Here is a 27,892-nt window from a genome sequence, read left to right as displayed (position 1 = left end):
TCATCAACCTTCTGTGGTTGTGAGTCAGACGACCTTTTTGACAGCACACACCAGGCTGCATAGGAGACAAAGCGTCTGCATTCTCCTGACTCCTCCAGTTCTGACAAGTGATTCACACTCCCTGTCCCTCCCCACTCAATTTTCTATTAATAAGGCATGTTTCGGAAAAGAACTGACAAGCCATCTTCCAGAGAAGCCTAAAATGGTGGGACAAGCAGTGTGGTACCCTTTCAAGGGCTAGTAATTTAGTCCATGAGGGGTCTAGTACATGCTGGAAAGCCTCACCTTTAAGAAGAAACCAAACAGATTCAACCTGAAGAACTCAACAGTCCTCATGGCTTCTCATTTCATTCAACAAGAAAGCAACACCAAAAAGTCATTCCCATGGGCTGGTTTTGTACTTCTTTAGTTGTGAAGTTTACAATAAAAGAATTCACCCACTCAAAGGAAGGAAAGTCCAGAAATAACATGTCTAGGCTAAAAGGAGATATTTTTACATGTGGGCATCAAATCTGTAGCTGCACCCACTAGTCCTTCTTGCTTCTTCAGTCACTACCCATTTACTATACAGAGAAAAAAAGGCACCAGTTTTCACTAACTCATAACTTCTGGTAAAACATAAAAATGCTTGATAATTTTAGGAAATGGACAATGAGGTATTTTTTAAAATTACAGAAAACAAGCATAACTGTGCTGCTTTTTCAATTTTGCACAAATCCCAGACTGACTTACAAAATTGGTACAACTCTCAAATTGATACATAATTCAAAGGAAAAAGTATAATTTTCCCATACAATGAAACAAGGGGGATATGATGTGTGTGAAGGGTGGAGAAGTGGTATCAATGAGTAAAATGGTGAAGAGCCCGGCTTATTCCAAGAAAAAGTAGATCATCTAATTTATTGCTCATGAAAATTATGATGCTTTTTTCCTCTAAACACATAAAAAATCACTACAAGCATCTAGTTATTATTCAAAAATTCAATTTAAAAAAGAATCTGTACCAAGAAATACATTTTTATTATTATTATTATCATTGGGCCACTTTTGCTTGTCTGAGAGGCAGGGTTTCATAATGGACAGCAAGCAGGTCTGGAAGCCATGAAGATCTGGATTCAATACTCACCTCTGACATAGACTGGTTATGTAACTTGGGCAAATGACCAGATTTCTCAGTGCCCAAGGAAACTCTATAAGACTGAAAACTGCAAAGAAGGTGCCAACAGGTATTGACAATGGAAATTTCTTTAAGGGGAATTCCCTAAAACAATACAATTTCAGTCCCTTGACAGTAGTCCCCCATGTCAATAATACTTATTGTCTCAGGCCTTCCCCAACATGCCAAGACTAGCACTTAAAGCAAATTAAGAAAACGAGCATAATTTTGTAGATCCCCTCCCCCCAAATAGGCTTATACAATTGGTACAACTCCCAGATTGGTTCACAATGCAAACCAAGAAGAAATTTCCCATTCAATGAAATGGAGAGATTGGGTGGGGGTGGGGTGGGAATTGAAATGGGGGAGGAACAATGTAACTCAATGTCCACACTTTGACCATGTTTTAGTGAAATATAAGCAGTTATTATAGTCCTTTAAAGTGTTAACCACCAGAGTACCAAAGTTTGACATTTCAGGTAGGGCTCACAGGAAGCAGATACTACCATGTGAAATTTAAAAGAGGAGACAGTATGGCAAAATAGGAAATTCAACTGGAAATATGAGAAGACTTCTATTCTCATGCTAACTCTGTCACAAACCAGCTGTGTGACCTTGGGTGAGTCTCAATGTCCTCATTTGCAAAATGATAGGGTTGGACCAGATGATAACATGGGAAGATCAAATGAGATAATGTATGTAAAGTGCTTTGTATGCTTTAAAGTATTTTTTAAATAAATGTCAGCTATTATTTTTATTATTATTCAAATGGAATTATTATCTCATCAATGTGGTCTTACTTATTTTTTCTTGACATTCTAAAGATACCATTCCAATGGCTATCCCTGTTCTTGCCACATGACTAGCCTATTTTCTTTTTTTGATGATGCATTTCTTTAATATATGCTAATTGTATTTTAGGATCCCTGACCCCCTCTAAAATTTTATGACCCAGAAATAAGATGGCTCATATTATGATTGATGTTACAAAAAATAAGATGGCTCACCAAGATACAAAGATCAAAGGACTTGGGGAAAGGTACGTAAAAAAAAAAAATTTCAATGAATTAGAACCAATTAGTGTAGAATAGAAACAACCAGGTAGCACAGCAGTGAGAGTACAAGACCTAAAGACAAGATATCTTCCTAAGTTCAAATCTAACCTCAGACACTTACTAGCTGTGTCACCCCAGGCAAGTCACTTAATTCTGTTTGTCACATCCCTAAAATGAATTGGAAAAGGAAATGCCAAACCACTCTGGTATAATTTTGTAGATTTTGTAGAAAAACTTTCTGATTTACCTGAGTATATATAATAGTGCCAAGGAAAATCTTCACTGTTTCTTTGCATGATTTGAAGAATCACAGAATCTTAAAACTGGAAAGGTCCAATCTGTATCTCTACTACATTCTCAACAATCATCTTTCCTTGGATTTGGGCTGCCCACTTAACTTGTGAATAGTTCAAACAACCAGAAAGGTTTTCCTTCACATTGAATCCAAACCTATCTTTCTACATTTTCCAAACACCATTTCAAGTTTGTCTTTTGGGTCGAGCAAAACAATTTAATCTCTATTCCACATGACATCTCTTTAAATATTTGAAGATTATTACTACACCACTCTTAGTCTTTTTTTCTCTAGGCTGAAACCCCCAGTTTTTTCTATTTATTGTACTGTTATTTTCCCCTTTTTATAGTCATATAATCTCTGGGAACAGGATAATCTGGGCTCATCCATGGCCTTCCTAAAATACAATGATCAGCTCTAAATACAAAACTCCAGATACAGTCTGGTTAGAGAAACGTTCACTACATTAGGGATGCAAGTTTAAAAGATATAGCAAAGTCTACCAAGTAAAATCTTCTCATAAGAAGCTGAAGAGCTCAATTTGAAGTCCTAAGAATATTCACACCTGGGAAGAACAAAATAAACAAGACAATCTCTGAGAGTTTCTTTATAAACACTGAAATTCAAGAGCTGTTTTTTTTTGAGGGATCACAGGATTAAAGATTTAAAAAGCCTCGAGAAAACTTAAAAGTCTACAATATAAACACCATATCTTTCAAATGAGGAAGATGAGTTCCAGAGAAGTTAAATCACATAGGTATTAATAAAGTCTGGATTCAAATTCACATCCCAGAACTTCATGTTCAATGGGAAAGGTCAGCAGTATTTGGACCAGTTTGCTCTCACTTAGCAAGAAAGTGAAGGGAGTCAAAGGAAGGGGAGGGAAATAAGCAATTATTAGTTTGCTAATATTATTTGCTAAGTATTTTACAAATATATCATATTCTCACAATAAACATGGGAAGTAGATGCTGTTATTATTTCCATTTTACAGACCAGAAAACTGAAACCTAGTACTACTAATTATTTGAACACAGGTTTTCCTGATTCCAGGTCCACTGAGTCTCCTAGCTGCTAACAAGGGCTGGGTGAGATAAGGCTTAGGAAATAATATCATTAACTGGAATAGTAGAGATGTAGGGAAGTATGAGAGGTAAATTGCACAGGTAGAAGTAGTTCCTGATCTGGAGGTAGGCCTCCTGATGGAGAAAATATTCAAAAATTAATTGCAAGATCAATGTAGAAGTCCCTAACCTAAGAAACATATCCAATTCAAATCTGGTATGTCTCTATAATATATGATTCTATAAATCTGAACCTGAAACATCCCCATTGAACCAAGGGTGCCATCTCAAATGGGAATATTGTTGAAAACAGAGCCAGCTCTTGAAGGACCAAAGGACCACAAATCTTGAGCTGAAAAGAATCTTAAAAGTCATCAAGTCCAACTCTCTTATCCTATAAATAGGATTCATTCAGTCATTTTTTGGTAGTGTCTGATTCTTCATAATTCCATTTGGGATTTTCTTGGCAAAGATCTTGGCATGATTGCCAGTTCCTTCTCCAGCTCATCTAAAAGATGAGGAAACTGAGGCAAACAAAATTAAGTGACTTGCCCAGGGTCACCCAGATACTAGGTATTTGAGGTCATATTTGAATTCACAAAGATGAATTTTCCTGATTTGAAGGTCCAACTCTCTGTCCACTCTACCATCTAGCTTCCCCTATAGATGAGGGTACTGATGCTCAGAGAATTTAAGAGGCTTACTCTCAGAAATAAAGGATTGTTAATTACCTAGCTGTGTGGCCTTGGGCAAGCCACTTAACCCCATTTGCCTTGCAAAAACCTAAAAAAAATAAATAAATAAAGGATTGAACAGCTCTGCTCCCTTCTGAGAACTAATGGCAGATAAGAATAGAACTACTCTTAACCATTAAGGAGACATTAATAAAACTCCCCTTTCAGCAGTCTCTGACTTCTAATTACTATTGGTCATTTTTTAATATAGTAAAATTGTCTAAGATTGACTAAAAGGAAAAAAATACAGAAAATGTGATTAGGAAGCAGTTATTTTCCCAAAAATTCCCCCTGGGACTCTAAAGATAAAACTAAACTTATTTTATCTAATTTATTTAATTTTTAAAAATATAATAATGCATCACCATAATACATCAACATAAAACATTTTATTAAAGGCCTTGGTTGAAAGTTAACAGTTAATCCTCAACATGAGAGTTGCACAACTAGGTCATTAAAGCCTTTCCATAAGTAAAAACTACTTGTGACTGAAAAACAGATTCACTTTATTTCTAGTCATTGTTTCCTTGCCACTCCCCCATCTAGTACATGAAACTGAGTTTTTGAAGTCAAATGAAAGATTAACATTTATCTCATTAAAATTTATCCTATTAGGATTATTTTGGATTCACCTGATTCCCAAATTCTCTCTCTATTATATCATACTATCTGGCCCTATTCCCCAACCTCCAGTCAACTCGGTGTTCACCAATAGTGGTTGACTGAGATTATCTAAACCAATCCTTTATAAAATTCTTTTTCCCCATTGCTAAGACTCTTCCAAGTGGAAATCCAATTTCCTTTGGAACACTTTCAGCTTTGGAGAAATCTTCACCTTAAAAGGACAACTAATTTTAATGTAATGATTATTAGGAAATTTTTGTTTTGGGTTGAAATTTGTTTTCCTTTAGCTCCCATTCATTGGCATTAGTTTCACATCCACACCACACAAAAATAAGCCTACTCCCTCTTTCACAAGACAATCCTTCACATATATAAAAAGAACTATGATGTAACTATCTCTCTCCAAAAAACACCCCCAATTTTCAATTCTCTAAGTTAAATATTTCCATTTATTCAACTATTTCTTATATGATCTAGTTTCACTATCATGGCTACCTGCCTCTGGAAATGCAAGCAACAGGTTTGGCAACCTGTCTCTTAAAGCATAACAAAAACTAAACATGATTAAAAAGCTTGAAATAGCAAAAATCTCATTTGTTGGCCATTAAAATAAAAACCTACTAATATGTACCACTCTGAATATAGAAGTATATTTATGTGGATACACACACACAAACACACAAATTCCTGAACACAAAAATTCTGCACTGTAATATAGCCTTTCTTCACTGCATAGACATAATAAAACTGAGAAATAAATAAAAACTTTTAAAAATACCCCCCCTTTCATTTTCTTACCTCTACCACTGTGATTTGTGCAGCTTTACACATAGGTAAGTTGAAATTCCTTGCAGTTTTTCTGAAGGGAAGGAGGGGTGAAGGGAGGGGGGAGAGAAAAGAAAAACAATAAGTAGTTGTCCCTCCCAGCTAAAAAATTCTATAAATCTGTCACACTATTAAAAAAAAGTGATACATAATATGGACATTTCTTATTATATGAAATACAAGAGCTTTTTTAGAGGAACAAAACTCTGGACCTTTCATTTGTCTTCCTTAAGTGTGTCTTCAGTGTACAACAAAAGGAGTTATTCATCATACCTACTTCTCATCAGCATAAGGATAAACTGGATGTTAATGAATCATCAACACTTTTTGAAAATAGCCTTCCAAAACCTTTTAATGGGGATATGACTTTGCCTCAACACTTAAACATTTCACTGAGTAACTTGCTCTCATTATTATATTTAGAAATATAAAGGAGTAAGTCTCCATATGGGAAATTGCAGTAACTCCATCTTCTATCCAACAGAAATATGTTGCTGAAATTACCAAAACATTATTTGGTGATTTCTGAGTCACCCATAAAGATCAGTTCCTATAGACATCATTTTCTAATGACTTTTAAAATAATATGAAACCTGCAGAAGATACTCAACAAAAGAGCATTTTCAATAGGGTTTCTAAATTAATTTTGCCAATAATTTTTCAATACTAAATTCCTACAAGATGTTCAGGCACAAACTGAACAACTGGTTTTCCCAGAACAAATTCAAATGAGCTCTTATTAAAGACCACAGTTTTTCCCCCCATCAGTCTAAATGAATTTATCAATATAGTCATAAAGAAAAAAATGAGTTTTTCCATATCTACATTCTATAATTGTTCTATAACTCTTATCACTTAAGTACCATATGCTATTTTAGCTATTTAAAACCATAAGGAAAAAAAGGTCTTATTTTGATTTTCATTGTATCTCTAATGTTAGCAAAGTGTCCTGCCCATAGTAAGCATTTAATAAATGCTTGCTGATGATGTTATGAAGTGTTAGGATTTCTCCATCTGGTGTTTCTTAAGAAGGCTATAAAACCTATCATATTATTTAGGTAGTTTTAGAAACTGTTGTTTCAGACTACCCTCATGTTTGGCCTCTACCAGAAGACAAGGTATGAAAATTTTTAAATCCAGGGGAATAGGAATCTTCACTCAGATTTCTCATGGTCTCTCCCATGTGTGAGGCTGTGGGATTTAGTGAATTTTAAGGAACCAGATTCATATCCCATCTTAGACACTTAAAAGTTATGAAATCCTAGTCAAGTTACTTAACCTTTCTGGGTCTCAATTTTCTCATTGCTGACATAAAAAGACTGGACTCCATTAACATTTAAGATATCTTCCACTTGTACATATATGATCACAGGATCATAACAACCAAATATATGTAATATTCTGTAGTTTGTTTTGGCTGAATTGTTTTTCCTTTGTTTCAAGGGAAAATTGAACTTGGGGAAAAGGTAATGTGGGTATACTGGGAAGAATCAGATATGTAAAAGAAAAAAGTATCAAAAAACATTTTAAAAGCACATTCTAGTTGTAAATTTTTTGTGTAAGTCAATTCCTATTGTCAGCAGGAATCAAAAGCTTCAATAACATCCTACACCAAATTCAAGTGACCAATGTAGTGGAATTATTAGAGTGAAAATAGTCTTGATGGGCAATTGTCATCATTTAATACTGATATCATAGCTCCCTATGTGCATTACTCAGAAATGGAGCACAGAAATAGAATTTTTGTACAAAGAAAGAATTTCATTATTTCAAAAGATTCATGATTTCAATGGTATAGGTAGCCCTTCCACAGAGTATAATACCTTAGTAGACTGTCTTTATGAAAGAGATTCAATAGCATTAAGAATATTATCTAACTGCAAATTACATTAAAAATACAATCCTCTCTTGTTTCTGCATTTTTATCTTTTAAAAATACTATAGATATATATAGATAGATATAGAGATAGAGATAGAGATAGAGAGAGATGATATAGAGAGAGATGATATAGAGAGAGATGATATAGATGATTAGATATAGATAGATATAGATATAGATACATAGTAAACTCACAATACACCAAGGAACAAAGTAAAGCAGGCTATATTTAAAGCATCTGCAATTTTAAAGTCATGTACTTCAGTAATGTCTTAATTTAAGAGATCAAATATAAAATTAATACCATATGATCCCTATGCCCTTTTTTCCCCCTTTAGGAATTAAAAAGGATAAATTGCAAGTTCTCTTGAAAAACATGCTTTAATTCTCTGGTTATCAGACTTGTATGTAGCACATTTATAATACTATGAAAAGAAAGCAAGCATTCTTCCAATGTCCTTTGGGGAACTTATAATTCTGATCTCTCAGAGATTGTGATGTTGCATGATGAACAGCTATATACCATCACAAGAAGAATGCTAAGGAGGCAAGCTTTTGTTGCAAGAAGATTGGAATCATTAAAAGTACTGCACAATTTTCTAATGGTAATCAAGCCTGTTCCCTTCCTCCTATTCAAATTTGGGTCCAGTTAATTGGCACATTATTTACGAAGTCCAGGATATATGTACAAATGGAATAGTTCTGTGGAACATCCATCCAACTGAAGACCACAAGTAGAAGGAAGTAAGTAACCTTCATGTTTTGTAATACAGTGTGGATAATTAAAGCAAAATTTTTGTTGCTTTTTTTTTGTTTTAGGTATTTGCAAGGCAATGGGGTTAAGTGGCTTGCTCAAGGCCACACATCTAGGTAATTATTACATGTCTGAGGCTGGATTTGAACTCAGGTACTCCTGACTCCAGGGCCGGTGCTCTATTCACTGTGCCACCTAGCCACCCCCAAGCCAAAGTCATTTTACTGATTATGGCTGTCATTTTTAAAAGTGTATGGTCTGATGTAATCAGCATAGTCATCAATAATCAGAGGCATAGGGAGGACTTAATCATCCATACCAAGGATTCTGATCCTTGGATCTGTGAACATTTAAAAAATATTTTATTACTCTATTTCAATATAATAGGTTTCTTTTATAATTTTATTTTATACAACATTATTCTTTTAAGGCATCTAAGTATCCTAATCTAGGGAATTCTTTCATAACATTTATGTCTCATATAACTGGGCAAAATCACTTAATTTCTTAATTTTGAATTTATATTTCCTAATTTCTCTTTCATTATGCAGAGGAATTTGTTTACAGACACTAAGCAATGGGGAGTACAATTACAAATGGGGATACAAATATAGATGCTTACATGATAATAAGAAACAGCTAACTAGGGAGTTGGTAGCCGGGGAGGGACATTTTGAACCACCAAGGTTGACATATCTTATCCAGAAACAACTGTGGAATTGATTTTTATCATGGTTCACAGAGTGAAGTGAGAAGAAAGAATATACTTGGCAAGGAGGGTCTGGAGAAGGGTAGAGAAAAACAAGAGAAGGATGCCAGAAGCTTTCTTGAAAAGGTGATCTTATAGGGGCGGCTAGGTGGAGCAGTGGATAAAGCACCGGCCCTGGAGTCAGGAGTACCTGGGTTCAAATCTGGTCTCAGACACTTAATTACCTGGCTGTGTGGCCTTAGACAAGCCACTTAACCCCGTTTGCCTTACAGAAAAAAAAACCTAAAAAAACAAAAAGGTGATCTTATAAAGGCAAGGGTAAGAGGAGAGGGAAGGATGGGAGCAGTTGAGTTGGAAGTTCCTCCAAGTCATGGTTTCTGATATAAACACAAAGTCATTGACAAAGAGGTTGTGAAAAAGGAGACAATGAGGAGGGAAAAGGAGCAAAAAGCACATTTGGTGTTGCTCTAAAACCACATTAGGCTGGACAACATAAATAGGCTAAGACCAACAATTAATTGAATTTTTAAAAAAGCATCAATTTATGACCAGGAAAGAAGTTGGTCTGGCCATGTGGCATATTGTACCATTATCCCCTGTAGTTAAAAAAAAGTCTACAGAAAAAAAATCAACTGCCCAAGGACAAAGCACTGAAAAATTTACCAGAAGAAATGGACACAGTTTAAAAAGTGGATAATGATCTGTACCATTCAATACTCAAATTGAAAAGATCATTTATTATTCAGTAGTTTTTGGAGTTGTGGCCAATTCTTTGTAACCCTATTTTGGAGTTTCTTGACAAAAAAAAAACTATTCCTATTTCCTTCTCAAGATCATTTTACAGATGAAGAAACTGAGCCAGGGTTGAGTGATTTGCCCAGTGTCACACAATAGTCTGAGGCCAGATCTGAACTCAGAAAGATGAGGTTTCCTTTCTCCAGGTCTGTACCATCTAGTTGCCCATAGATACATTAAAATGTTAAGAGGAGAGATGATTTGAGTCAAATACTAACAAGTTTTCAAATGACAGTGATTCTAATTAAAGGAAATAAAAGGTAGAATCCATAAATAAATGACTATTGAGCTTGAATCTAATTTCTGATAAAATTTTACATTTTATAATCAAAGAGAGTTGGCAAGTATTTAGAAAGGAAAGAAGCAATCCCTAAAAAAAGTCAAAAATAGCTTCACCAAGAACAGATCACATCAGACTAATTTTATTTCCTCCTTAGAAATGGTTCCTAGCCTGGCAGATCAAAATACTAAAGCCAGAGGACACCTAACAAAGTATCTGGCAAAGTCTAGTGCTTTCCTTATGGAGAAATAGAGAGTTGTAAGTTAGAAAACAAAAACAACTTATTTGTATTAGAAATGAACTGTGGTGGCTAACACCATGGAATATTCATTAACATGGGAGTTTAAACTTGAAAGGAGATTTGAGTGTACTAGGGATCTGCCTTGGTCTTCAATTTTAAACATTCTTATCAATAACTTGAAGTCATAGATGGCATGTTTATCAAATCTGCCCATGACACAAAGTTAGGAGGGACAGTTAAAAAGTCGGACTACATAATCATGACTGGAGATGATTTCAATAGGCTAAAATGAGCAAACAAAATGAGGAAGATGAAATGAGAGAAGGGTATAAAGTCCTATGTTTAGGCTTAAAAATTTCAACTTCATAAGCTAGCAAAGAGGCATGTTTAGATGATAGTATTCATATGAAAAGGTTCCACTGTTTTTTCATGATCCAAAAGCCAAAAAAATGCTATGAGAATTAGACTGTGTTAAGAAAAATATAGTCCAGAAAATAGATAATAATTCCTGGTGAACTGATTTCTAAGAATCAAATTTTAGAAAAGACTTTTTTCCATTAGAGATCACCCAAAGCAGAGTGAACGGGGTTTGGAGTAAACTATAAACAATGGGATACAATGATCAGAGAAAAGGACTAGGAACTAGTTGAGGAAGGGATAGACATGGCTACTGTCTTCAAATATTGGGAGAGCTGTCATATGAAAAGATTAGTATTTTTGTGCTTGATTCTAGAGTACAGAACTAGGAACCTTAAACTCAATGTAGGGCAATAATTCCTAACTCTTAGAGAGTCTAAGTGGGATCCCTCTAGTAGGATCCCCTTCTCTCATGGTCTATCTATCAGTTGAGGTTGAATGGTCTTCTTTGAGAACCAAGAACAAACAACAATTTTTTCCAACTATGTTGTAGAAGCGATGACTGTTCAAAGATAAGTTTGATGCAAATTTGTCATTCTTTTGAGAACAAGCCCAGTGATAGGAATAAAAGTCCCTTGTCTAAGGGCCAGAATGGACAAGTTTGGTGAGGTTCATTACCAAACTGGCCATTATCATCAATTTGGAAGTTAAAACAATTCATGATGGCCATATGCAAAAGAACAAAAAGTTTGTGATTAAAATCAGCAAAAAGGAATATAAACAGACAAAATCATTGATATTTTTAGTATTCAATACATTTTGAATACAAAAGATAATTTTATTTGGTTTTGTTGAAGTTCAAATGTACTGTGTATTCAAACTATCAGAGTGTAGGGATAGAAATTAGACTTGAAATTGGATTAGTACAGGAATGTCCAAATGAGGAAATTACCAATGCAGTTTAGCATCTCCTCTGTAATCTAGTAAGATAGTTGCATAGAGCAATGAGAGATTAAAAGACTTGCTCCATAATGTCACATAATTGATATGTGTCAGACAGTTTTCTATCTACTGGACCTATCTATAAAAAACCAGGAGATAACTTTTGTTGTTGTTCAGTCATTTTTCAGTCATGTCCAACTCTTCTTCATTCCCTTTGGGCTTTACTTGGCAAAGATACTGGAGTGGCTTACCATTTCTTTCTCCTGTTCATTTTTCAGATGAAGACACTGAGACAAACAGGGTTAAGTGACTTGCTCAGAGTCACACATTAAGTGTTTTGAGGCCAGATTTGAAATCAGGAAGAAATCTTCCTGACTTTGGATGCAATACTCTATTCATTATACTACCCAAGATGATCAAATTAATAACTAAGGCACTTTAAAACTGAACCATGCTCTCCAAAATGATAGCTTGATAACTCTCAAAAGTGCACTCAGTAAATATATGAATTTGAATTGTAATCAAAATATGCATGATAGAAATATCTTCCAAAACATATATCATCATCCCCACCACCACCATTAGTCATAAATACTACCTGAAAATGATGTTTCCTGAACGATCAGCTTTCCAGGCTTTTACCAGGGCAAAATCACCTGTAATGGCTTTCTCCAAAATATAGTTATGACCACCAAACTCCCTCACCTGCAAGAAATAAAATGCATGTATAGTGGTCATACTGTTAGTTCTAATTCCCATACAAGATCTAATTACTTTCTACAATTTATTTTTAAGAAAATATATTAATGTTATACGCCTCCCTTCATTTTTATGGTGTTGCTCTGAGAAATGAAAACCGAACACTATTTCTTCCTTGAACTCCCTGACTCCATCTTCCTACTTTATCATTTAAAGGAATAAAACAGTTTTTCAGACATTCCTATTCCAACTGTACCACCTAGTGGACAGAATTCAGGATACATTTTTGAGAATAAAATTGAACTGATTTAATTTTCTGGTTGGCCTAGGTTCATAAAAATAACCTTTTCTGCTGGAAATCATTCTGAGTAGAGAGAACTACTCTGGGACAAATGACAACTCCCCAGGTGTGCTGGAACATTTGGGAGATGAGAGATCACTGTCAAGTTTCTTTGTAAGTCAATTGCTTGGAACTTTCCTCACAAACATAAATTTAGGACTGGAGAGAACCTTATTGTTCTTGGTTCAAGAAGAAAATTATCACTTTAGGGAGGAGATGCCATGGCAAGCACATGAATTGGATTTGAGTGAGGTGGTGCTGTGCTAAGTCTCCAGCCTCATTTTCTCCTCTGAAGCCATCTGGGTACAGTGCCCAGGTATGAATCAGGATGACTAGAGACCCTGGATGTAATGCAATCAGGGTTAAGTGACTTGACCAAAATCACACAGCTAGTAAGTGTCAAGTGTTTAAAGATGAATTTGAACTCAGGTCCTTCTGACAACAAGATTGGTGCTCTACCCACTGCATTACCTAGTTTTACATGTAAAGTGCTTTGCAAACTTCACTATTTAATGCTAACTATTATTGTTTTTAGGAAATCACTCATTCCTATTTTGCAGATGAGGAAACTAAGTCCTGAGACAGCTAAGTAGGGTAGTGAATAGAATGCCAGGAAGATCTGGCAAATCTCCTCTCAGACAATTACTAGCTCCATTATGCTGGCAAAGTCATTTAATATCTGTTAGCCTTAGTTTCCTCATCTGCAAAATGGGGATAACCGCACCCACCCCCCCCCAGAATTCTTAGGAGGATCAAGTGAGATAAAAATTGTCAAGCATTTCACAAAGCATGTAGCAAGTGCAAAATAATTGTTGGTTTTTATTGATATTATTATTATTGGGGCATTAAGAAATTTGACAGATTTTAGAATCTAGGCACCCTGACACTTAACCCAGTACTCTTTTGTCAGTACCATGAAAAATCTTTTCCTATTGAAACAAATGTGACAAAATATGATTTAGGCTTCCAGTCCCAAACAAAGTAATAGTAGCATTCATGTAATAATAAAATGACAATAACTTACTATGAGCAAGACACTTAACAATTATAACCTCATTTAATCTTCACAACAACCCTGAGAGGCAGATGTTATTATGATCCCCTTTTTTATCCATGCGAAAGCAGGCAGAGAGGTAAGGTGACTTGGTCATGCCCAGGAAAAGAGAGTTTACCAAGTGTCTAAGGCTACATTTGAACTCAGCTCTTCCTGATCCCCAGGTCAGGTATTGTATCACCTAGCATTTTAAAATTTGTAAGTTCTGAGGCAGCTAGGTGGTGCAGTGCACTAACCCTGGAGTCAGGAGGACCTGAGTTCAAATTCGACCTCAGACACTTAATAATTACCTAGCTGTGTGGCCTTGGGCAAGCCACTTAATCCCATTTGCCTTGCAAAAAAAAAAAAAACCTAAAAAAGAAAAATTTGTAAGTTCTTTGCACACGTTAACTCATTTGAATTTCACAACTGGGAAGGTGCTCCTGTATCCTCCTTTTAAAGGTGAGGAAACTAAGGTTAAAATATTTAAGTAACTTGGCCAGGTAGAGGATCTATTCAAGATAATGTTTTTTTGGTTGTTCATTTTTTCTATGGGGAAATGAGTTCAGACTTCCCCAAATGGGGGGGGGGGGGAGCTCTTATAGTCCTGAAAAGAGGCTCAAGAACCAAAAGAGATAGAGGATGGAGAGTAGAAATGAGGGCAGAAGAGGGGTAAGATTATGAGGGAGGGAGGGTTGTGTAGGAAGGAAGAAAAGGGCAAGAGAAGACTAGTCCCAGGGAAGAGAGTGGATCAGCAGTCTATCTTTTATTCTTCTTGCAGCTATTGCTTCTGGGAGAACCCAGAATCTTCATCAGAACCAATCCACCAAAGACATGTCTTATTATTTTTCTTCAAATTGACATAGGGATAGGACCTCTTTTTCCTTTTCTAGGTCTGGATTCAAACCAGGCTTGCTCTTCTTCCCTGGCCCCCACAGAATCTCCCAACCCAGAAGCAAGGACAAAATTCTGAGTCCCTTGAGAATGAGGACTTGTCTTTCAGCTTTCCTTGTATCTTCAGGTCTGGCAAACAGTAGGTGCTTAATAAATGCATGCTAATTGATTTTTCTTGGGGGGGGTTAAAAATAGTTTTTTTAATTTTTTTAATTTTTTTTTTTGCAAGGCAAATGGGGTTAAGTGGCTTACCCAAGGTCACACAGCTAGGTAATTATTACATGTCTGAGGCCGGATTTGAACCCAGGTACTCCTGACTCCAAGGCCGGTGCTTTATCCACTATGCCACCTAGCTGCCCCAAAATATAATTTCTAAGGTCTTTAGTTAGGTTGTTGGGGTTTGGGGATGAGAAGAGTCTCAAAAATGGGAGGAAAGGAAAAAAATAACAAAGGTCACTTTTCAGATGCCCACATCTTTGTTATCTTTTGTATTCAATGAAATATAATGTATACAGAATCAGTCTTTTGTCCTTTAGTCCTGCTCTTCTAGTTTTTAGGAAAAACCCTACCATCCATATCCCAACTGCTCAGAATTTAAGTCTCCTGATTTCAACCTGTTTTGCAATTTCTATTGTCTCATTAGGTAGGACTGGAGGAGGGGAGATTGGAACAGGACCCAGGGGAAAGGGGTCACCTTTTTGATGGCAGGGGTTAAGGTTCAATTACTTGGTTCTCTTTTATCACTCCCTCTTCTTTTGAAGAGGAGAATGGACATCCTCAAGAGGCAACAGATGATAAAGATATTAAAGGAAAAGTGGGTCTGGATAAAAAAAAAAAAAGCCCAGAAGATTTGGCTGACTCTACACCCACCTCAATTTTCTCTCTGCATATTCTCAAAAATTTGAAGACAGGGAAAGATCAGAACTAGAGACTCTCATGATCCTGTTTATCTCAAATAAATATACACTTGAATATTTTTCTTAAATGATCATAAGAGTATAGATTCACCCTTGGAAGGGACCTCAGAAGTTGAATCCAACTCTCTCGATTTACAAATGAGAGGGAAAGGGAAAATAATGAGTATTTATAAAGCAACTAGTTGCCAGGTAATATGCTAAGTATTTTAGAAATATTATTTCATTTGATCTTCCCAACAACCCTTTGAGGTACCTCCCATCATAATCCCTATTTTACACTTGAGGAAACTGAGGTAAACAGAGGTTAAATGATCTGCCCAGGATCACACATCTAGTGTTTGAGACGGAATTTGAATGCAGATGTTTCCATCATCAAAGCCAGAGCTTTGATCCTTGTTTCACATGCTTATTTGGCACTTAAGGTTTACAAAGGCCTATATACAAATAAATATATAATATTTAATATATGGTTATATAAATAAGAGAAATTTTTGAGCATAATTATGATAAAATGATAAAACTCAAATGGCTTGTGGCAAACAATAAATGTTTATTAATTAGTACAACTTAGCTCTCTCTTCTATTCTCAAGTATAAATATATCAATCATCTATATCTAGCATAAACCTGTTCAGCATCAATAAAGTATCATTATAGAGTAGGCATATAATAAATACTTATGGATTAATTAAGTGACTTCATTCAAACTGACATGTTTGGACAGTTTAAGAATATTCTACTTCTTATTACTATATCCTAGTTTCTAAATAACAATAACTTGCATTTACACAGCACTTAAGGTTTACAAAGAACTTTCCATGTGTTCTAACTTGTTCCTTCCAACATCACTGTGAAATGAGTTCTATAGAATAAATCCATATTTTACAAATTAAGAAACCAACTCTTAGAGCAATGAAGTGACCAGGCTCAAAAAGCTAGGAAATGAATGGGCTGAGATTTGAACTCAAGTCTTATCATTCCAAATTCAAGGCTTGTTCTGTAGTTTCCTTAATAATATATCCATACCTATGTGTATATAGATAGATTCATATCTCTGTAAAATGCATATATACATACATATATGATATGTATATTTTGCACTTTTTAGAACAGAATTACTGAAAAGTCAGTCAGTGGAGCCATCAGTAAATTATTAAAATGTAAAAACTAACATTTGATACTGGGGTTTAGCTAGAAATTTCACCAGCTTCATAATAAATTATTCCCTTTCAACCTAACGTACATGTTTTCCTTTTTAAGCTTACAAATAAAATGTAATGTTACAACTCCTTTACCCTATGTATTAATAGAAGCCATTTCTAAGATGAATGGGATCCCATACGCCTTTGGACTAGAGTTCCTCTCACCTCTCTTGGTTGGCTGGCAATTGCAATGCTGCCATCTTTGTTGTACTTGATGGGCGCTCCTCCTTCTTGCACCAGTGTTCCGTAGCCTGTACTGGTGAAGAAGGCTGGGACTCCAGCACCCCCTGCTCGAATTCGCTCTGCCAGTGTTCCCTGTAGGTGAGAACCAACATGAGGCATTAAGCAAGCTTTATTGGTCACTCTTCTGTGAATTTCCCTTTATCTATAGAATCAGACTTTTGTCTTCCCTAACCTTACTAACAAAAAAAAATTGCACAATAACTTTATTCATTAGCATTTGACATGCTCTGAATGTACAGCAATTTAAAAAAAATTCTATTCCATTAAAAGCACTCTATTCTTAATTCAAACTTGGTATCTATTTGGGGGTTTCTATTAACTTTCATATTCATAATTTCTGCTTTCATACTTCTAGTTTTCCTACTAACATTATACAAATCTTCATTTAACTTTTTTTTTAGGTTTTTGTAAGGCAATGGGGTTAAATATCTTGCCCAAGGCCACAAAGCTAGGTAATTATTAAGTGTCTGAGGTCACATTTGAACTCGGGCACTCCTGACTCCACCAGGGTCGGTGCTCTATCCACTGTGCCACCTAGCCGCCCCTTCATTTAACTTTTTTAAAACATATAAACACTTTGAGTTTAAATGCTTAAAATTTTCCCTATGTTGACAATATCAACTAGATAATTAGCAAACCTTTATTGCACTCTGCACTCTATAGATACAGGATAAATTATGTATATTTTTAAAACAATGGTTTGGCAATGTAAAGTATCAAAACGATTAGCTTTAAACTGAAGGAAATAGCAGTAAAAATAACAATTCAATTATATATCACTTGAAGTTTTTAAAAAGTGGTTTACAAATATTGTCTCACTTCCTCATGGCAAGCTTGGAAGGTAGGTATTACCATTTCTCATTTTAAAGATAAGAAAACTGAGACTGACAGAGGTAAAGTGACTTTCCAAAGTCACTTAGCTAACAAATGTGTGCTGAACCAGAACTCAGGTCCAGTAACTTATTTCCTGGGTCACCTGCTGCCTGGTCAGAACCAGTGTAGGAGATCTCTGTTTCAGGAGGCAAAAAGTTGCCTTTCAAAGCTCCCTGGGGTGAACTGCTCTGTCCTTCAGGTAATAAGTCTTCCCAGTCCCACAGGATGGGTATATAGGGAGAAGGAATCTGCTACTTGCTGAGGGAGCTCACTGTACTTTGAGGCAGCTCTACTTAATAGCAATACTCAATAGTTTTTTGGGTTTTGCTTTTTTTTTTACATTAGACTGAAATTTATTTCTCTGAAACTTCCATCCCCAGTCCTAGTTCTGCCCACTTGGGCCAAGGAACAAGTCTAATTCCTCCATGTAGTTCAGTTGTGCCAATTGATACTGTCCATGGCATTTTCTTAGAAAAGATACAAGAGTGGTTGCCATTTCCTTCTCCAATGCATTAAAGCAAACAGAGGTCCGACAGACTAACTCATATTAACATAGCTAATAAGTGACTGAGATCAAATAAAATTACATATATATGTATACATATATATATGTATATATATATATAATATAAAACTCACTCACTCTAGTAGAGATCACTCTTCAGTAATACATCATACATATAATATGTTCAGGGAGACTCTAACTTTTTAAATCCAAACATAGACATACACACAATCCATAATATTTCCATAGGTCCCTCAGCCTTCAGTCACTCTTTCTATGGTCCAGTCTCCAGTTCCTTCACAATTTTAGGTGGGCAGCTATGGAACTGTCCTAATTTAGCACATTCTTCCCAAAAGATGGCCCTCATGTTTTGACCAAAGCAGAGAACAACTGGACTGACAAAGTCCTTGCTGGGAGACATTCTACCATTCTTAATGTCATCTAAGATCAAATTGGCTTCCTTGCTGAACATTTGGCCTGCAAAAAAACCCCAGATCTTTCCCCCTTTAATTGTGTAATCAAATAGGTGACAACTTATATAGCACGCTAAAAGTGTTATTGTTGTATTGTTCAGTTGTTTCTTCAGTCATGTCTGACTCATCATGACCCTATTTGGGGTTTTCCTGGCAAAGATACTGGAGTGGTTTGCCATTTCCCTCTCCAGCTCATTTTACAGATGAGGAACTAAGGCAAACAGGGTTAAGTGACTTGCTCAGGATCACACAGCCAGTCAGTGTCTAAGACAAGATTTGAACTCAGAAAAAGCAGTCTTTCCTGCCCCAAGCTCAAGAAAACTGCATTAAAACTTTTGAGACAACCTGTAGCCATTTTTTTCAAGTCAAGTATAGGTCTAAATATTTACCAATAATAATAATAATAATAATAATAATAATAATATTATAATAACAATAATAATTTGTTATGCAAAGCATTTTATAAATATCTCAGTTTAATCTATCATTGCTGCCTGTTTGAGATTTTTCTGGCATCTCCATTTTCTTTTTTATGAATTATATAAATATTTTATTTGTTTTCCAATTATATAAAATAGTAATTTCTACTTATCATTTTTGTAAGGTTTTGAATATTATAATTTTTCCTCCACCCTCCCTTCCCTTTCCCCTCCCCCTGACAGAAGGCAATCTAATAATTTTTACATTGCTTCCATGCTATGCATGGATCAAAACTGAATGTGTTGAGAGAGAAATCATATCCTTAAGAAAAAAATATTAGATAGCAAAATTATGTAGTACATAAGATGACTTTTTTTTTTTTTTTAAGAATTGAAGGTAATAATCTTTGGTCTTTGTTTAAACCCCATAATTTTTATCTAGATACTGATAGCATTGTCCATTGCAAGTATCCTAAAACTGTCCCTGCTTATTGCACTGATGGAGTGAGCAAGTCCATTAAGGTTGGTCATCACCCCCATGTTGCTGTTAGGGTGTACAACATTCTTCTGGTTCTGCTCACTTCATTCAGCATCAGTTCATGCACAACTTTCCAGGCTTCTCTGAAACCCCATCCCTCCTGGTTTCTAATAGAACAATAGTGTTCCATCACCTACATATACCACAATTGGTTCAACCATTCCCCAGCTGATGGATATCCCTTCGATTTCCAATTCTTTGCCACTATAAACAGAGGTGCTATGAATATTTTTGTACAAGTGATGTATTTATCCTTTTTCATGATCTCTTCAGGGTACAGGCACAGTAGAGGTATCGCTGGATCAAAAGTTAAGGCATCTCCATTTTCATGCAAAACAGATAAGGATTAATCTTGTCTTCATCTTGGTCACTCTCAGCCTCTTCTCTCTCTCACCCAGGCTTAATCACTGAATGGGCATTGTCTCAAACTGTGACCTAGAAAAGTGCTTAGCTTGAAAAAGTCCAAGATGTCCCACTGCATCCAAGGCCAACTTCAGTCATCCTGATCCATGTCTGACCACTGGACCCAGATGTTCTGGAATAGAAAGCCAGGTTGGTGACTTTGCACAGCCCTACCTCACTTAAATCCAATTTACCAGCATGACATGATATCACCTTCCAGGCATCATGGCCTTCTTAAAGAACAAAGGAGAACAACAGTAAAATAAGAAATACTAAAATCCCTGGGGCCCTCTAGTGGAGCTTCATGACGACATTGATTCATGAATGACAGTTTTTGATCCAGGTCATTCAACCCTCTCCAGCTTAGGAAGAGTGAAGATACTGACAAGATAAGGTGCCAGACACTGAGGAGTCCTTTCTTCAGCAGAACTGCCAAGAGTTCAAACCCTTAATGGCCATGTTGTTGCCCAAAAAGACTATTTTACAGAAAATTCACACAGGGCTCCATGGAGGTCAGAAGAAGTAACACAAGGACTCTCAGAGCCTATCTGAAGAACTTCTTGATTGTGAGACAAGGGAGACACTAACCCAGAATGGCGCACCTACATCAAAAGTGATGCTGTGCTCTATGAGTGGAATGGAATTGTAGGAGTTCAAAAGAAAGGTGGGATTCACAGATTTAGAGATATATCCAACCCTGGAATCAGGAGGACCTGAGTTCATATTTGACCTCAGATACTAGCTGTGTGACCTTGGACAAGTCATTTAACTCTGCCTGCCTTGCATCCAACACCATCTCCAAACATCCTAATTCATTTCTGGTCAGGACCCAGATGGCTCTGGAAGAGAAGGTGAGCCTGGTGACCAAGCACAGAACCCCTTCATTCAAATCCAATTCACATGCTTGTCATGGCATCACCTCCCTCATGTCATGGACTTCTAAAATGAAGGATAAACATCACCTTGATCCCAACATAATGATGTCATTTTGGTCCTCTTGAACAGAAAAAACCACAATCAATTTAGACCACAATGATATCATGAGAGAATGTCAAATACACTGAAATTCAAGCGTTCAACATCTACCAGGAGTCCTTAACCTTTTTATGTGCTATGGATTGTTGTAGCACTCTGCTGAAGTCCATGAATTCCTTTCTCAGAATAGTTATCTTAAATGCATAAAAAAAAATACATAGAATTCCCAAGGAGACCAACTCTACTGAAATAGTTATCAGAACCTTTTTTAAATACAAGTTCAGAGACCTCAGTTTAAGAGTCATTGCTGGGGCGGCTAGGTGACGCAGTGAATAGAGCACCGGCCTTGGAGTCAGAAGTACCTGGGTTCAAATCCGACCTCAGACACTTAATAATTACCTAGCCTTGTGGCCTTGGGCAAGCCACTTAACTCCATTCATTGCCTTGAAAAATCTAAGAGTCATTGCTCTAAGACATCATAACATTATTCTCAACTTTAACTTCTAACTATTAACCACTTCTTCACTTCCCAGAACTTCTTTGGGACTTCCAGTCAAGGTGGCAGAGAGAAGACAGGAACAGTTCTAAAGTCTCCTGATCTCTTCCCCATCTATCACATGAAACAAACCTCTAAACAGAAATCTGACACACAAAACCCAGAAAGAAAAGCCAGGAGAAAGAACATCTACCTCAGGATTTGTCTCCCACAGCAGCCTTGGGCGAATCAAGGCAGGGTGAGTCTGGGCTCTGGGGCAGGCCCGGATCAGCCAGATTAGTGGCTGAATTGGAGCCGGGAGTCTGAGGGTCTAAGAGATGGACCTGCTGGATCAGCGGTGGGGCTAAACCATGCGGGCTTCAGTTAACTAGGGAGCAGAAGCACTGGTGTCAGTGCTGACCCTCTGGAGGTTGCCAACAGGGTTTGGGGGAGAGTTCCAGTGCAGGAGAGCTGCAGACACCATCCTTGGGTTCCTCTGGTCTAAGGAACTCTGAGTCCATGCATCCTTTGCCTCTGAGGCCTCTCCCAGAACAAACAATTGCAGACTATTTGTGCCTCAGGCACAGGTGTGTGAGCAGAAGAACCAGCCCAGCTGAGGAATGACCTCAGGCCAGGGTAAAATCCACCATTGATTGAAGGCAAAAGGATTCAATAGCTTCAATCCCTGCCTTCAAGCTAAAGAAGAAAACCTCAATCAAGGTCACAGAGACTCCAGAGAAAGCAACCAGCACCTCCTACTGGCCAGTCAGAGAAATTGCACTCAGTGAGTAAAGCCTCTAGTGATCCCAAGCCCCTGTGAACCAGCTCCCTCCCCAATGCAAGATCTTAGCAAAATGAAGAAGGGTCATATGGTTTATATGGTGGATCCATATAAAAATTCTTGGAAGAAAAAGACCCTAACTGAGAGAGACCTAGAACCTCTGAGGAGAATACGATCTGGTCGTCAGCACAGAAAGACTTCCTTGGAGAAATAAGGAAGGAGTTTAAAAATCAATTGGGAAATTTGGAAAAAGAAACCCAAGAGAAGATTAACGCCTTGCAACAAGAAAATAAATCTGTAGAAAATATAATTGGACAAATAACAAATGAGAATATATCTCTCAGATCCTCAATTGGACAAATACAAAATGAGGATAATTCTCACATCATCAATTGGACAAATACAAAATGAGGATAATTCTCTCAGATCCTCAAATGGGCAAAAAAAAAATTCTATCAAAACCCCAATTGGTCAAATGGAAAGCTCTTTCAAAAGTAGAACTGACCAATTGGAAAAGGAGTTGGAAAAGGTTAATGAAGAAAATTCCTCCCTAAAAAAAAAAGGAGTCTACAGAAGCTAATGACTACATGAGACAGCAAGAGTTAGTTAAACAAAATCAAAAAATAGAAAAAATAGAAGAAAATGTAAAATACCTCATCAGCAAAACCACTGACCTCAAGAATAGGTTGAGGAGGGGCAACCTGAGAATTATTGGACTTCCTGTAAACATTGAAGAGAAAAAAAAGACTGGGTTTAATATTACAGGATCTAGTGATGGAAAATTTCCCTGATATGGAACCAGAGCGCAAAGTAGTTATTGAAAGAATACATGGATCCTCTCCAGAAAAAGATCCTAAAATGAAAACACCAAGGAATGTTGTGGCCAAATTCCAGAACTATCAGATAAAAGAGAAAATCCTGCAAGCAGCCAGAAACAATTTAAATATCAATGAGCCACAGTAAGGATTTCACAGGACCTGGCTGCATCAACATTAAAGGATCAAAGGGACTGGAAGGAGATATTTGGAAGAGCAAGGGAGCTTGGGATGCAGCCAAGAATCCACTATCCTGCAAAGCTGAGCCTTCTCTTCCAGGGAAAAAGATGGCCATTTAATGAAATGGAAGAATTCCAAAAATTCCTGATGATAAGACCAAAGCTAAATAGAAAATTTGGACATCAAACAGGAGGTTCAAGAGACACATGAAAAGGTTAAAAAATAAGGGGGGGTGGTAAAAGAAAAAAAAACTGCTATCCAATAAGTTGAAACTGGCTATATCCCAGCATGGGGAAAAAAGATTCTCATAAATCTTCAGAACTGTAACTCTAACAGAGAGAATATACCTAGCCAGAAGTGATGGACATTCATGACCTATCCATAAGACTGCCATCCAATGGGATGTAACTGGCTTTAACCCTACTTCAGAGAAAGACTCTAATAACTCCCAAGAATTTTAACTCTATTAGATAAAACTTAACTAGAAATGACGGATACTCAGAATTATCTATGACTCAGAATGATCTAAAAAACACTACCCCTTAAAAAGGGGGACAGGAAGGAGACAGGAGGAGGGAAGGGACTGAAGGTAAATCTCATTATACTAAGAAGGTACAAAATACCTATGGTAATAGAAGGGAAGAAGGGAGGAGATGAGAAACACCTGAATCATCTTTTCATCAGACTTGGCTTAAAGTCAATTTATACATACTTAGTTAACTTAAAAAACATCTAATCATTCAAGTATTAAAAGGGCAAAAGGGGAGGGGAGATGGAGAAAAGAGAGGGGGAGTGGAGAAAAAAAGGGGAACTAACAAAAGGAAGGGAAGGGGAAAAGGGAAAGGGGAAAGAAAGTGGAGGGGGTGATATAGGAGGGCAAACACACTGAAGGGGGTGATATTCAGAAATAAAATACTGGGGAATACAGATGGGGGGAATACAAACAGAGGGAAGATAGCATGGAGGGCAATAAAGAATTAGGAATCATAACTTTGAATGTAAATGGGATGAACTCTCCCTTAAAATGTAAGTGAATAGCAGAGTGGATTAAAAACCAGAATCCTACAATATGCTGCTTACAAGAAACTCATTTGAAGCAGAGAGATACATATAGAGTAAAGGTAAAAGGTTAGAGCAAAATATGTTTTGCTTCAGCTGAAGTAAAAAAGCAGGGGTAGCAATCCTTATCTCAGACAAAGCAGCTGCAAAAATATATAGAGTTAAAAGAGATAAGGAAGGAAACTTTATCCTCCTAAAAGGTCCCATAGACAATAAAGTTATTTCAATACTGAATATATATGCACCCAATGGATATCATCTAAATTCTTAGAGGAGAAGCTGAAAGAACCACAGGAAGACATAGACAGCAAAACTCTACTAGTGGGAGGCCTCAGCCTCCCCCTCTCAGATCTAGATAAATTGAATCATAAAATAAACAAGAAAAAAAGTTAAGGAGGTAAATATATTGTTAGAAAAACTAGATATGGTAGACTTATGGAGGAAACTGAATGGGGATAGAAAGGAATATACCATTTTCTCCGCAGTACATGGAACTTATACAAAAACTGACCATGTACTAGGACATAAAAACCTAATAATCAACTGCAGAAAGGCAGAAATAGTGAATACATCTTTCTCAGATCACAATGCAATAAAAGTCATATGCAATATTGGGCCAAGGAGATATAGACCCAGAACCAATTGGAAACTGAATAACCTCATGTAAAAGAATGAATGGACCAAAAAACAAATTATAGAAAGAATTAACCATTTTATCCTAGATAATGACAATAATGAAACAAAATACCAAAACCTATGGGATTCATTCAAAGCAACACTCAGGGGATATATTATATATCTTTAAATGCTTACATGAACAAATTGGAGAAAGAGGAAATCAATGAACTAAACATGCAACTAAAAAATTAGAGAAAGAAAAATTAAAAATCCCCAATTAAATACCAAATTAGAAATGCTAAAAATTAAAGGAGAAATTAATAAAATTGAAAGCAAAAAACTATTGAATTAATAAATAAAACCAAAAGTTGGTTTTATGAAAAAACAATAAAATTGATAAACCTCTGGTCAATTTGATTAAAAGAAAGAAAGAAAAAAACAAATTGCTTGTATCATAAATTAAAAAGGTGATCTCACCACCAATGAGGAGGAAATTAAAGTAATAATTCAAAATTGTTTTGCCCAATTCTATGCCAATAAATTTGATAATCTAAGTGAAAGGGATGAATATTTAGAAAAATATAAGTTGCCTAGGTTAAATGAAGAGGAGATTAAATATCTAAACAACCCTATCTCAGAAAAAGAAATTCAACAAGCCATCATTGAACTCCCTAAGAACAAATCTCCAGGGACTGATGGATTCACAAGTGAATTCCACCAAACATTTAAAGAACAATTGGTTCCAATTCTGTATAAACTCTTTGAAAAAAATAGGAAAAAGATGGAACACTGCCTAACTCTTTCTATGAAACCAATATGATGCTGTTACCTAAACCAGGAAGAGTTAAAACAGAGAAAGAAAATTATAGACCTATCTCCCTAATTAATATAAATGCAAAACTCTTAAAATCTTAGCAAAACGATTACAAGTTATCACTGGGATAATACATTATGATCAAGTAGGATTTATCCTAGGAATGCATGGTTGGTTCAATATTAGGAAAACTGTTATTATACTCAATATATCAACAACAAATCTATCAGAAATTATATGATCATATCAATATATGATGAAAAAGCTTTTGACAAAATACAGCATCCATTCCTACTAAAAACACTAGAGAGTGTAGGAATAAATGGACTGCTCATTAGAATAATTAGCAGTATCTATCTGAAACCATCAACAAGCATTATATTCAATGGGGAGAGGCTAGAGGCATTCCCAATAAGATTAGGGGTGAAACAAGGATGCCCACTATCACCACTACTATTCAATATCGTATTAGAAATATTAGCTTCAGCAATTAGAGAAGAAAAAGAAATTGAAGGAATTAAAATTGGGAAGGAAGAAACAAAACTCTCACTCTTTGCAGATGACATGATGGTCTACCTAGAGAATGCCAAGAAATCATCCAAAAAACTACTGGAAACAATTAGCAATTTTAGCAAAGTTGCAGGTTATAAAATAAACCCTCATAAATCCTCAACTTTTCTATATATGTCTAGCAAGACACAGCAAAAAGAGCTAGAAAGAGAAATCCCATTCAAAGTATCATCAGACCATATAAAATACCTGGGAGTCTATTTGCCAAGACAGACTCAGAAACTTTTTGAAAACAATTATAAAACACTTCTCACACAAATTAAATCAGATTTAAATAACTGGGCAAATATCAACTGCTCATGGGTAGGCAGAGCTAATATAGTAAAAATGACAATTCTACCAAAACTAAACTTCCTGTTTAGTGCCCTACCAATCAAAATTCCAAAAGATTACTTTAATGAATTAGAAAAAATTGTAAGTAAATTCATATGGAGAAATAAAAAGTCAAGAATTTCCAGGAATTTAATGAAAAAAGTGCAAAAGAAGAGGGCTTAGCCCTACCTGATATAAAATTATATTATAAAGCATCACTTATCAAAACTGTTTGATATTGGATAGGAAATAGAGTGGTAGACCAGTGGAATAGACTAGGTGCAAAAGCAGGAGAAGATTATAGTAATCTACTGTTTGATAAGCACAAAGAGTCCAAATACTGGCATAAAAACTCTCTCTTTGATAAAAACTGCTGGGAAAATTGGAAGTTATTATGGAAGAAACTTAGATTAGACCAACACCTAACACCCTTTTGCCAAGATAAGATCCAAATGGTTACAGGATTTAGATATAAAATACAATGCTATAAGCAAATAAGAAGATCAAGGACTAGTTTACCTGTCAGATCTATGGAAAGGAGAGCAGTTTATGACTAAGGAAGAGATGGAGAACATCACCAAAAACAATCTAGATGATTTCAATTACATTAAATTAAAAGGCTTTTGTACAGATAAAACCACTGTAACCAAGATCAAAAGAAATGTAGTAAATTGGTAAACAGCCTTTACAACTAATGATTGTGACAAAGGACTCATTTCTAAAATACACAGAGAACCGAGTTCATATTTTTAAAACAAAAAGCCATTTCCTAATTGGCAAATGGTCAAATGATATGCAAAGTCAATTTACAGATGAGGAGATCAAAGCCATTTGAAAAATTGCTCTAAATCATTAATTATTAGAGAAATGCAAATCAAAGCTTCTCTGAGGTACCACCTTACACCTCTCAGACTGGCCAGTATGGCCAGAAAGGATAATGATCATCGTTCGAAGGGTTGTGGGAAATCTGGGACACTATTACGCTGTTGGTGGATATGTGAACTCATTCAACCTTTCTGGAGAGAAATTTGGAACTATGCCCAAAG

The 27,892-nt window shown here is 36.1% G+C and overlaps 1 protein-coding gene across 1 annotated transcript in view; it reads right to left on the bottom strand.

Moving 5' to 3' along the window:
• OXCT1 (3-oxoacid CoA-transferase 1) overlaps window positions 1-27,892 on the bottom strand; it is a 175,950-nt gene that overhangs the window by 120,385 nt on the left and 27,673 nt on the right. Inside the window, exons 5-7 of the mRNA XM_074200456.1 lie at window positions 16,960-17,109; window positions 12,309-12,415; window positions 5,727-5,787 (exon numbers count right to left, since the gene is read on the bottom strand). Of these exons, the coding sequence (XP_074056557.1) occupies window positions 5,727-5,787; window positions 12,309-12,415; window positions 16,960-17,109 (318 nt within the window). The remainder of the gene's footprint in view (window positions 1-5,726; window positions 5,788-12,308; window positions 12,416-16,959; window positions 17,110-27,892) is intronic.

The sequence above is a fragment of the Macrotis lagotis genome, chromosome X (genome assembly GCF_037893015.1).
Source record: "Macrotis lagotis isolate mMagLag1 chromosome X, bilby.v1.9.chrom.fasta, whole genome shotgun sequence".
NCBI classification, from domain to species: Eukaryota; Metazoa; Chordata; class Mammalia; order Peramelemorphia; family Peramelidae; genus Macrotis; species Macrotis lagotis.
The sequence above is the reverse complement of the archived record's forward strand: the minus strand, read 5'-3'. Positions and strand labels throughout refer to the sequence as shown.